The sequence below is a fragment of the Anticarsia gemmatalis genome, chromosome 29 (genome assembly GCF_050436995.1).
Source record: "Anticarsia gemmatalis isolate Benzon Research Colony breed Stoneville strain chromosome 29, ilAntGemm2 primary, whole genome shotgun sequence".
Lineage (NCBI taxonomy): Eukaryota > Metazoa > Arthropoda > Insecta > Lepidoptera > Erebidae > Anticarsia > Anticarsia gemmatalis.
This window is the reverse complement of record NC_134773.1, coordinates 1514009-1526897: the sequence shown is the minus strand read 5'-3', so window position 1 is coordinate 1526897 and position 12889 is coordinate 1514009. Positions and strand designations below refer to the sequence as shown.

Genomic DNA, 12889 nt, shown 5'->3' with positions numbered 1-12889 from the left:
AGTATTGCTACTTAAATTAACCTAAACTTAAATAATTTCATTACATTGAAATGTACAATAACGTTTGTCATGCAAAGACGCTATTTGATTTTTTGTGTTCATTTGAGTCATTTTGAGTTCCAGCCTCTTTTGGGACTATATCTATCTCTCTCTAATGAAAGGAACAGAAACAAATTCCTAGGACGTCAGGTAGATACTTTCACAGTGAACTAAATAACAATAGATAAAATTGCGATACAATCTGAGCACGATGGTTAAAAGATGTAAACATATTTGTATGCTGTTACCAATCGTTTTTGTGTTTAATTTTACATCATAAGTGGTAATATTAAACGTCTATTGCTGTTATCTACTATTTACTATCCAAGAAATGGTTACTAAGATCACTATATTAAGTCAATTGTATTATTTTTACAGTCATAATAAACAGATGTTATAAAAAGCCAGCATTCTTAAGCATAAGAAACCCATATGTCATAAAATATTTATCTTTATACGCTTAATCCCCGCACATGTTGCTTTCACGTGATAAAAACCTAAAGAGATAAGCAACTGGTTATTTTGTAGCACATAATTTTAAATTACAAGTGATTCATTTTTACGTATAGTTCAGGGCGATTATCAATAAATTGGCAATATTGCAAAACAACTGTCAATATAAAAAAAAGCAATTTGTTGTCTCTTTTTCTCTAATGGATTATGGCGCCAAAGTATCTCGCTTTCATGCCAATCAATTTAAATAAATGAAGTGACTAGACTTTGTACAAAATTTAATGTGCAGAGTTCAATCGAGCATAATTATGATAAGAGTTATTATAGTAATTATCGCACAATGACTATTAATGAGACTTATGTTGTTGTAATTATCGCTTCACGTTTACAAATAAGATAATACAGTCAAACATTGTGAAAGTGCATTAAATTTCGTTTTATTGTTTATTTATGCTGCAACAATGCACTGTCATTTAAAAAAAAAGATTTGAAAATATTTTTTTTTAGGATTACGCTTTTTTTATAGCTGTGCCTACTTATCTGGTAGGTGTCTTAATCTCAGGTAAAATGTTGTTTAATTTTGATTGCTCGGAAATAATTAAAAAATTAATAAGTTACCTTTTTATCTTATTTAATTAATGTCAATTTATACATTTTAAATTACCCATAGTTGTCTTCATTTAGCAGGTAGTTGCTTAATATATTCCCACAATTCTATTTTCTATTGAACACAATTAATGTGTAATTATTGCATTTTATAATAACATTTTATTTTTTTATAAATAATGACAAAAAATAAATTACAAATCGATCGACTTAGTTTCGAATTCGAAAAAGCACATCACTCAAGCCCGCGATCGTCATTTTTTTTCGAATTTCGATTTTTATTTAAAATTCTTTCAAAACATGGAAGGCCTCCTTAGTTGTGTATAATTTTTAATACAATTTAGCAAAATAAAATGGAGGACGAGGAGTTTGTAGGTTGCATCAGTTGCATGAACACAAACGATTTATGCGACCTATTTGCTTTGTATGCTGAGAACACGGAAACTTATGCGAAAATGTTTGAAACCTGCTTCGACATAAAGGTTATTGATGTTTTTTCTTGTTTTAAAATAGGTTATTTTATGAAAACTACTTAGTATATTTTGGTTATACCTACTTTCAATAATGTAGAGTAATATTATTAGAATTGAAACAGTTTATAATCGAATTATGTCGTAATAATATTTCATCCAGCAATGCAAATTTTCTTCATCGTAATAATAAATAATAATAAATTTAACCCATTAATGTCCCACTGTTGGGCAAAGGTCTCCTCCCGTAATGATTTCATGCAAATCAATTCAATCAATGCACTTGAATTACCTAATTATTAATAAAAAAATCCTACAAAAATATTTTCAACTCAGGTTCCGACATTTTTTTTTTGGGTTGTCATAGAAATATTTTATTACCTACGGTAACTAGCTTTCCTCCTGTGGCGTTGCTCACGTGGGATTTCTAACTCGCGGTAATCTCTAAGGATTCTTACACGAAAAACACAGAGAAAACTTTTTGGCCCAACACAGGCTTCCAACACAGGCCGAGACTTTTGAGCGGGAGTCGCATACAAAACCGCCATTTTGATGATGATGATCATAATATTATATTTATAATAAATATGTAAGTATATATGTATGTATTTTCATATTTCAGGTGCCAAACAACCTGAAATACATATGTTCTGAATGTACAGATAATTTAGAAAAAGCTATGAGCTTTAAAGAACAGACTTCTAAAAGTTTAGCCATGCTACTACATGTAAAAGGTAAGCAATTATTTCTAAACACATAAATAAGCACTTTTTTATGAAAAAAATGCTAATAATTATTATATACTATTTTACTTTGTGAAGAAAGGCTAGGCTGATGTTAAGCTATACCCATTTACATTAGCCAATTGTCAAATCGAAAAGACTTCCTTTTTTAGGAATTTCTTTCTTACAATATTAATTAATTAGGGATAACACCTCGTAATAAAATGCTGGGAATCAAACCCATGACTTCCAGAGATATGCTATAATTGCTACATAAATATTCGGTTCGGCATTAATCGGCCTAGCCGGTAAAACTGAATATGTGTAGATGAACACGGCACAAGCCGAACAAGTGAGTCGAGTCGGTTTTGTTGTTCGATCAATATTGCCGAACTAAATATGTCTGCAAGCTTGAGTCCGAAAAGCCACGTCAAAGGCCTCCGGGCTTGAACAACTTTGACACTAGGTTGACCACTAACCATACGATAAGTAAAAGTCTGAAATTACTTGAAACTAGCTGACCCGCGCAACTTCGCTTGCGTCACATAAGAGAGAATACTTAGGTCTTAATTTCCTCGTTTATGTAGCAATTTTTACTGGTACTCTGCTCCTATTGGTCGTAGCGTGATGATATATAGCCTTCCTCAATAAATGGGATATCTAACACTGAAATAATTTTTCAAATCGGACCAGTAATTCCTGAGATTAGCGCGTTCAAACAAACAAACTCTTCAGCTTTATAATATTAGTATAGATAAGCTACTGTCTTCAGATGAGGAGTATTTGGATGAGACGATCTTGGAAGAAGCTGAGTGTATCACACCTGATGGAGCCAAGGACGGCAAGAACCTAGGCTCTGAATGTGATGATGAAGACTTAGATGGTAAGTTCCAGCTAAGCTGACCTTTTGTTATGACCTACTAGAGGCCGCCCGCGACTTCGTCCGCGTGGAAACCCTTACCGTGTAAATGCCGATCCCTCGGGAACTCCGGGATAAAAAGTATGACTAACTATGTGTTATTCTGGGTCTTGAGCTACCTATATATCAAATTTAATCGTAATCGGTCAGTAGTATTTGCGTGAAAGAGTAACAAACATCCATACATACATACATACTCACAAACTTTCGCATTTATAATATAGCTGACCCACGCAACTTCGCTTGCGTCACATAAGAGAAAATGAATCAATTTTTTCCCGTTTTTGTAACTTTTTTTACTGCTGCTCTGCTCCTATTGGTCGTAGCGCGATGATTGTATAGCCTATAGCCTTCCTCGATAAATGGGCTATCTAACACTGAAAGAATTTTTCAAATCGGACCAGTAGTTCCTGAGATTAGCGCGTTCAAACAAACAAACAAACAAACAAACAAACTCTTCAGCTTTATAATATTAGTAAGTATAGATTAGTAGGAAGTAGGATTTGTTTTTTATCCCGGATTTCCCGAGAAAAAAGACAGAAAAGATTTCCACGCGGATGAAGTCGCGGGCGGCCTCTAGTGGATAAATATTCTTGTGTAAAGGGTTTTCGTTTTTATTCCTGGAATTCCCATATTCTTCTAGAAGACTTAGACGAAGAGCACGCTATCCAAGCTTTAGACGAGACGACGTGCATCTACTGCGACCTTCAGCTGCCAGCAGTGGAAGACGTCCACGAACACATACGTACTGTGCACGAACTCGAACCTAGGACCGGCTTGCCTTTGCGAGAGTGTTCTCTGTGCGGCGTCGCGCTGAGAGACCCAGCTGATCATCATAACAGGTGAGGTGGAACTATGGTTTTATTTATTTATCTATACTAATATTATAATCTATACTAATATTATAAATACTAATAAATACTATAAATACTAATATTATAAAGCTGAAGAGTTTGTTTGTTTGAACGCGCTAATCTCAGGAACTACGGGTCCGATTTGAAAAATTATTTCAGTGTTTGATAGCCTATTTATTGAGGAAGGCTATAGGCTATATATCATTACGCTACGACCAATAGGAGCAGAGTATCAGTAAAAATTGCTACATAAACGGGGAAAATTATGACCTGAATGACCTGAATTTTCTTTTTCTTTCTTCCTTATCACCTGAATTTTCCCATGGGAATGGTCGTTTTCCCGGGGTAAAAAGTAGCCTATGTCTTTTCTCGGGTATCAAAATATCTCCATACCAAATTTCATGCAAATTGGTTCTGTAGTTTAGGCGTGATTGAGTAACAGACAGACAGACAGACAGACAGACAGAGTTACTTTCGCATTTATAATATTAGTATGTATTTGTTCCACAGGTGTCATGGCGTAAAGTCCGATACAGATGGAAGGAAGTACCCCTGTCATTTCTGTGACAATGTCTACGTTAGCAAGAAAGCCTGTTTCACCCATTTACGTATGAAGCATGGATGTGAGTTATTACTTATCACTCGGCTATTGTTTGCCAATCGGCTATCACTTATATTATAAATTTAAAAAAAGTTTTTTTTTTAATTTTGATGGTTTATAAATTAGGTATATAATAAGTATTAAAAAAAATACACTTAAAATTGCAACAATTGTCTACGTCTACGTGTACGTCTACCTCTCTGTGGTCATCATTCGGCTAAAACTGTTCACAACTCGGCTACCACTGCTTACCACTTAGCTCATAACTGTCGGCTATCACCGCTAACACTACTTAGTCATTATTTGTCTACCATCGCTCACCAATTGGCTATCACTTATCCTTACTGGGCTATAACTGCTCCACATTCGGCTATAACTGCACACATACTGGCTATAACTGCACAAATACATTTATTACAGTGAAACTATGTAATGAACAGACTCCTAAATACGTGCCTCGGGAGAGGAAGAAGTGTCACATGTGCAACAGAGATTTTAGTCAGAAGCAAATATTGAACAAGCATCTGTGGAAAGCTCATGGTTTTGAGGTAAGTCACTAGAAATTTGACACGGTTTTACTCGGGTATGGCTATTTTTAAGCAAAAAAGCCTATTAAAAAAAATGTAGTCAGTTTTTTATAAAACCAGCCGTAGTGAAATAAAAATGAACCTAGAAAATACAAGTTTCATTGAAATTAGCCAACAATGCAATAAAATATTGACGGCTCGTGTAAAAAATCTGCTTCTTGTTGACTAGGTTAAATTATTAAACTCGTACTCGTAAAAGGTTCATCAAAAATGCTCAGACTATCTAGCTTATTTCGTATATATATAATGTTGAAATAGTAATTATTACAGACTGAAACATTTTATTAGACACTCATTTGATACCGTCGAAAATATGACATAGTTACGTCACTATGTCGTATTTCTATACTGAAAATTGTTTTTGGTATTTCATAAAGAGTAGCTGATTTGACTGGTATAGACGTCGCCAAAAAACTTGAACATAATTTGCTGTATTAGAAAGTAAACAGAATGTAGACCCAGTGCAGAGGACACTTGGTTGGTTGTTATACCAGTCGGGTGGTCGAAGCTGAAACATCCTCGCCTTTGCGCAAAACTGTTGTTCCTAAACTGACCTAAAAATCTATGTATATGTTACTGTAAAAGCCCGAACGATGGTAAATCCTAAGATTTTCCGGTATAACCTAAGATTTACCAACTCGCAATGGTAAAAGTCCGAACAATTATTTTATTTCGAACTTTTACCTATACTCACTTGATGATGTCGAGATGTCTCCTTCTGGGTGGTTAAAAAAAAATAACCACGAAGGCGAAGGTGGGACTTCTAACCTAACCTACCCATGTCGCTATGCCCAAAACACCTTCTTTATAACTATGTCACAGTATATAATTATACCGTGAAATAATTATAAACATAGTTATGAAGGAGGATTTTTTTATATATCGTAACATAGTTTTAAAACTCGGGCTTGTTCGGACTTTTACCATTGAGAGTTGGTAAATCTTAGGTTATACCGGAAAATCTTAGGATTTACCACAGGTCGGACTTTAACAGTAACATATACATACATAGATTTTTAGGTCAGTTAGTCAGGTATTATAAAGCTGAAGAGTTTGTTTGTTTGTTTGTTTGTTTGAACGCGCTTATCTCAGGAACTTCTGGTCCGATTTAAGAAATTATTTCACTGTTAGATAGACCATTTATCGAGGAAGGCTAAAGGCTATATATCATCACGCTACTGCCAATAGGAGCAGAGTAACAGTAAAAAATGTTACAAAAACGGGGAATATTTTTCCTCTATTATGTGACGCAAGCGAAGTTGCGCGGGTCAGCTAGTTGTTCACTAAGATGTAGCGAAATTGTTCAAGTTGTTTGGCGGCACCTACAGACAACTACCCTATTCAGATATACAAACTTAACTGGCGGCCCATTTCGTCCAACAGGTGGAAAAGCGCAAAGCTTTCATATGTCCGTTATGCGATGAGCGTGTGAGCTACGGGTCCAACTTCAGTGCCCATTTGTTGCACGCTCATAGAGTTCACGAACAAGTGGAGCAGCTCGAGTTTCATAATATGGATGGTATGTATGAAATATATAAAAATATATAAAAATACTAGCTGACCCGGCAAACTTTGTTTTGCCATAAAAAATAAATAAAAAAAACATTGTCCAGCGGTCAAAATTGTGAATTAAACCATTCTCAGATCCCCTTGAACACACACAAAAAATTTCATCAAAATCGGTCCAGTCGTTTAAGAGAAGTTCAGAAGAATTATATATACAAAGATTTGAATTTTGTTGAAGAAAGATGTGTGTAGTGATTTGAAATTAGTTTAAATTCGGTTAATAAGTGCTTTGTGATTCAAGTAGTAGCTTTTATGGTGCAGAAAATGTATTGTTTTTTGGTAAAAATTAAGTTAAATCAACTTATAGAACGCCTTTTATGAAAATATATTAGGTTTGTATACATAAGTAATTATATAAATCGATAAAATTGTCGAGTAATTTTGATTTCACTTGTGTAAAGACAAAGTTTTTAAAAATATACGATTTTTCTTGACATTTCGGCATTTGATAGACTGACTATGGTCACACATATCAGCCATACCTATGTCGAATTATTTTCACTTAACGTAACAGCATGACGAATAAATTGTCTTATAAATATAGGAATATATTTCACAAATTTTTTAGATTTCATGCTGTTCAAGAGCGCTATACAAGAAGAGACAAAGTACCGCTTCAGAAAGACCACAGCATCCAAACAAACGATTGAGGGAGTGCGCTCTCATTATATGTGCAGTCAGTCTGGAGTTTATGTGTATCAGGTATGTGACAGGCATACAGACGGGCTCATAACACACACACGCATACTTGTATATAACTATATATTCACTTATGCACGCATAAATACATGTTGGTATGCGTATACTAACCTACTCAAGCACGCATGCAGTCGCGTTTACACGTATACATGCGTGCATGCAAATACATACTCACCCATGATCGAAGTCACGCATGCACGTAAGCATTCACTCATGTATTAACACCATTGCATGCACGCATATTATAGGTACCCACTCACAACACGCGTGTATACATGCAGGGTCGTATGCATACTCGCACGTAATACGCATGTATGCTCTCTCGCAAAAATGAAACCGCATGAAATCGCACCTATGTCCAACTCACGCATGCATGCAACTTAATGCACGCACCTTTATGCATCCACACATGTAAAAACACATCTTCACGCACGCATGCAAATACGCTTCTACTGCCGTCCTCTAACTATAATGCCGTTATCTTCCAAAACAATTTTTCGAGATATTCGATAAAAAAACGCGAGAAAAGAAATATGCAATGCTGTTTCGTAATCTGGAAACTGCGATTTGAAATATCTTTAGCAGCATCTGGAAACAGCATTGCATATTTCTTTTCTCGCGCCTTTTCGCGAATATCTCGAAACAAATGCCGTTATCTACAAAATTGTTTTTGTAGATAACGGCATTATAGTTAGAGGACGGCAGTATAATCAGTGTCGTATGCACTACTCAAGCAAGCACACACACACACCACCCAATTCACATTATAACACCAACACACACACTCACACGCATTTACCCACGTATGCATGGACGCACGTATGCAAGTACACTATATCATGCATGGCGGCAGGGTAAAGGCAAACGTCCGGCGCCAGAGCGACAGATCTACAAGACGGGCAAGGCGTGTCCCGCTCATATGATCGTCACTGAAACTATGGATAGCGTGCTAGTCACCTTCTATAAAACGCATGTTGGCCATGGACGTGAGTATAAAACAATAATATTTCATTTTAGCCCACTACAGTACCTATATTTCATTTTAGCCCACTACAGTATATTTCATTTTAGCCCACTATAGTATATTTAATTTTAGCCCACTATGGTATATTTCATTTTAGCCCACTACAGTATATTTCATTTTAGCCCACTACAGTATATTTCATTTTAGCCCACTACAGTATATTTCATTTTAGCCCACTACAGTATATTTCATTTTAGCCCACTACGGTATATTTCATTTTAGCCCACTACAGTATATTTCATTTTAGCCCACTACAGTATATTTCATTTTAGCCCACTACAGTATATTTCATTTTAGCCCACTATGGTATATTTCATTTTAGCCCACTACAGTATATTTCATTTTAGCCCACTATGGTATATTTCATTTTAGCCCACTACAGTATATTTCATTTTAGCCCACTACAGTATATTTCATTTTAGCCCACTATGGTATATTTCATTTTAGCCCACTATGGTATATTTCATTTTAGCCCACTATGGTATATTTCATTTTAGCCCACTACAGTATATTTCATTTTAGCCCACTATGGTATATTTCATTTTAGCCCACTATAGTATATTTCACTTTAGCCCACTACAGTCCTACTGCTGGGCACCGGTCTCCTGTGTGAGGGTTTGGATTTGGCTGTTATAATATCGGTCTAATCGCAGTCTAGCCTTTCTTCCAACTATGTCGTATAAGGTACTAGCTGACTCGCGCTGCTTCGCTTGCATCACATAAGAGAAAATGGATCGAAATTTTCCCCGTGCTGACTCGCGCTGCTTCGCTTGCGTAAAGAGAGAGTAGATCATTTCCCCGTGTTTGTAGATTTTTTTACTGGTGATCTGCTCCTATTGGTCGTAGCGTGATGTTATATAGCCTATAGCCTTCCTCGGTAAATGGGCTATTTAACACTGAAAGGATTTTTCAAATTGGACCAGTAGTTCCTGAGATTAGCGCGTTCAAACAAACAAACTCTTCAGCTTTATAATATTAGTATAGATTAGTATTAGTATAGATTAGTATAGATTTTGAGTGGGAGGGGTTTAACTCCTGACATCTGCAAGTGCTTAAAAGCCCCTGCTGATAATATATTTTATTTTAGCGTGCCCTTACTTTGAACCACGTGAACCGAAGAAATTCAGACCGGAGACTCAGGCGTCTTCTATAACTATTGATGAACTGAAAGCTGAAATTGAAGCCAAGGATGAAGGTAACATAATTATTTTCTCTTTAAAATTGTATCAGCCTACCGTCATCAGTCTAGCCTTTCTTCCAACTATGTTGGAGTCGGCTTCCAGTCTCACCGGATGCAGCTGAATACTAGTATTTTACATGCAGCGACTGTCTATCTGACCTCCACAACAGTTACCTGGGTTATAACTGGGGTTGCCAGATGGCCGGGATTATCCCTGAATTTTGCGTGTTGTTCGTGTCCAATGGTTTTACTTTGCTGTCCCGGAATAAAAAAAAAACTAGTCTTAACAAAGCTACGATACTTCGAAATTTTTTTTTTGGTCATTCCTACTTAGTGTAGTCTCGGACCGGGACTCTGATTCCGTTGTTGGCCCCAGTGTCCCGGTTCCGATCAGCCTAAATCTGCCCCGGTAAAACTGTATTTAGCCTATAAGGACATTTTTATCAAGGGTTAAGGTCCTTTACGAATTTGGTAAAGATTGAATTCTTTTTTCTTTTTTTTTCTAATCAGTGTATTTTTTATTTTGCAACAGATAGTGTTGAAGTATCGGCATGGATGTGCGACGCATGCGGCATGTCGTTCGGCGACGCGGACAAGTTCCGGGAACATGTCGCCACGCACGGCCTCGAACTGTTCCCCTGCCAGTATTGCGATGATGTGAGTAGCACATAACAATTGAACTATTGGGAACATAGAGTGTAAGGAAACTGATTCAGCTAAGGTGTGGTTTTTGTATGAAAGGGTGCGTGGAAGGCGTGGTTTGTGACTTAGGACAGAATTTTGATGTTGTGTGCTACGGATGTGTGCTATGGATGTGGGCTAAGAATGTGTGCTACGGATGTGTACTATGATTTGTACTACGGAATTGTGCTACGGATGTGTGTTACGGATGTGGGCTACGGTTGTGTGCATGGATGTGTGCTACGAAAATGTGCTACGGATGTGTAGTACGAAAATGTGCTACGGATCTGTGCTACGAAAATGTGCTACGGATGTCGGCTACGAAAATGTGCTATGGATTTGTGCTACGGATGTGTGCTATGGATGTGTGCTACGGATCTGTGCTACGGATCTGTGCTACGAAAATGAGCTACGGATGTGTGCTACGGATCTGTGCCACGGAATCTGTGCTACGAATGTGTACTACGCATGTGTGCTACGGATGGATGTTGTGCACGTGTGCTACGAACGTGTGCTACGCGATGAGTGATTTGCATAAGTTACGGATGATTGTTATGGATGTGTGCGATGGAGGTGTGCCCTTGCAGTAGCAGTGCACCAGTTGTAGCTCACCGGTCGGCAAACAATCTGTGGGTTAAGCAACCATTGGCGCGGTCATTCCATAGATGGGTGACCGCATAGTGGTATTTGAACTGGGCGTCTCCGTGCTTCGGAGGGCACGTTAAAAGTCGGTCTCGGTTGTTGTCTACTAAGATAACAGTCGTTAAGCCATGTCAAAGGCCTCTCGGGCGGCTTGAACAACTTTGACACTAGGTTGACCACTAACCATACGATTAACAAACAGTGCACAGTGGGGCATTCATGGGTTAAATTAATTTATTTATTTATTGTTTATATTTTTACAGGATTTTCAAAATCTGGACGCATGGACCCGCCATGTGAGACTAGAGCACAACATGGGAAGCTTATTTTAAAACATTTTAGTTTAAAATCACTTTAAATGAATTTAGTTTTATTTTATTACAAGAATATGTTTATTTTAGTTACCAATGAAGGGTATGATTTAATTTTGTTTTGTAAATAAATATTTTGATATAAATTATTGTTTTATTTCTAACTTAGACGAATGAAAACCAAATAATCTTCTGTAAATTTTTTGTTGATTTATTACAGATATCTAGTAATTTCAGTTAGATGATTAGTATTCTTTCAGTATTAATACGATTTTCGGGTAGTAGGAAAAGTTTAAATTTTGCATATTGTAGCGACATCTACCGTACAGTAGGAATCTATTATCATTGTATTAATTCAGCTACTACACAACAGATGTCGCTACAACTTGCAAACTGAATCTATTACCTAATTAATTATTCATAGGTTAAAGATAAGAAGTTTAGTTTTGCAGGTTTTAGCGACATCTATCGTGCGGTAGAATTTTGTTTTAGTTGTATTAATTCAGCTACTACACAACAGATGTCGCTACAACTTGCAGACTGAATCTATAAGAGCATTTCTCAAAATATTTGACCATACTCTCAAAAATAGTTTGAAAATAAAATTCATATATATTGGACATATTACGCTAAATATAGGTAGTTTAAACTATTCAAATTCTGAATTTGTGATTGATTTTCTGTTTTAGAGATGTTTTATATAAAAAAACTGTAAAATATTAGTTAAGGGTAAAATAAAAGTTCCTTTTTTGTTACTTGGAAATCAGTGTAGAATCATAAAAACTCACTCAAATTGTTTTATGTTTTTATATTTTTCTATGTAGATTATAACATTATAACATGTTGAGAAAAGAAAAATTGTGAATAATGTAATACAATATTTTTTATTGGCACTACATCTGCTTTTTTGTTACCATTAACACTTTCTACTCACAAAGTTTTGTTTTTCTATTAAACTGAAAAGGAAGAATGCTATATTTCTTATTTATTATAAAATATCTGTCATAAAGTTAATTTTAAACCATTACTTATTGTCTTTAAATTTAAAATAATAACAATATTTAACATAATTATCAGCTTTATTTAGGGACAGTAACAAAAATAGAAGCTTCGGTAACAAAATTGGAAATGTTAGGCTTAGCATACACATACTTGAAAAATCAATACAAAATTTAAAAAAAAATTACGAATGTTTTAAATATTCCAAAAATAAAAGGTTCATCAAATGAACTAAAGGAAACAAATAAAAACTTGTGCCTACTTATTTATCACCTTATTTTTAACAATACATTACAATCAATTAAAAATCCATTCGAAAAATAAAGTAGGTACTTTAGTGCTACGGTCAGCCGATTCTACCCAGCAACCGTTTTTATTTTGTAATATTTATATAGATATATAAATATTATCTATATAAATATCTATATAAATATTACATTGATATATATCTATATAAATATTACAAAATAAAAACGGTAATATTATTATTGTAGTAGTATGTAATCGGCATTATCAAGTTTGGTGCTCGTTTGAAA

At 35.5% G+C, this 12889-nt stretch overlaps 1 protein-coding gene across 1 annotated transcript; it reads left to right on the top strand.

The window, feature by feature from the left end:
• Positions 1-1410: 1410 nt before the first annotated feature.
• LOC142985183 (uncharacterized) lies at positions 1411-11435 on the top strand. The gene is made up of 12 exons (XM_076133197.1): positions 1411-1580; positions 2191-2302; positions 3063-3173; positions 3853-4051; positions 4574-4686; positions 5085-5212; positions 6635-6770; positions 7386-7519; positions 8370-8502; positions 9628-9735; positions 10253-10377; positions 11307-11435. Exons 1-12 carry the CDS (start codon positions 1452-1454, stop codon positions 11373-11375), a joined length of 1497 nt encoding a protein of 498 aa, XP_075989312.1. The 5' UTR covers positions 1411-1451; the 3' UTR covers positions 11376-11435.
• The last annotated feature ends 1454 nt before the right edge of the window (positions 11436-12889 follow it).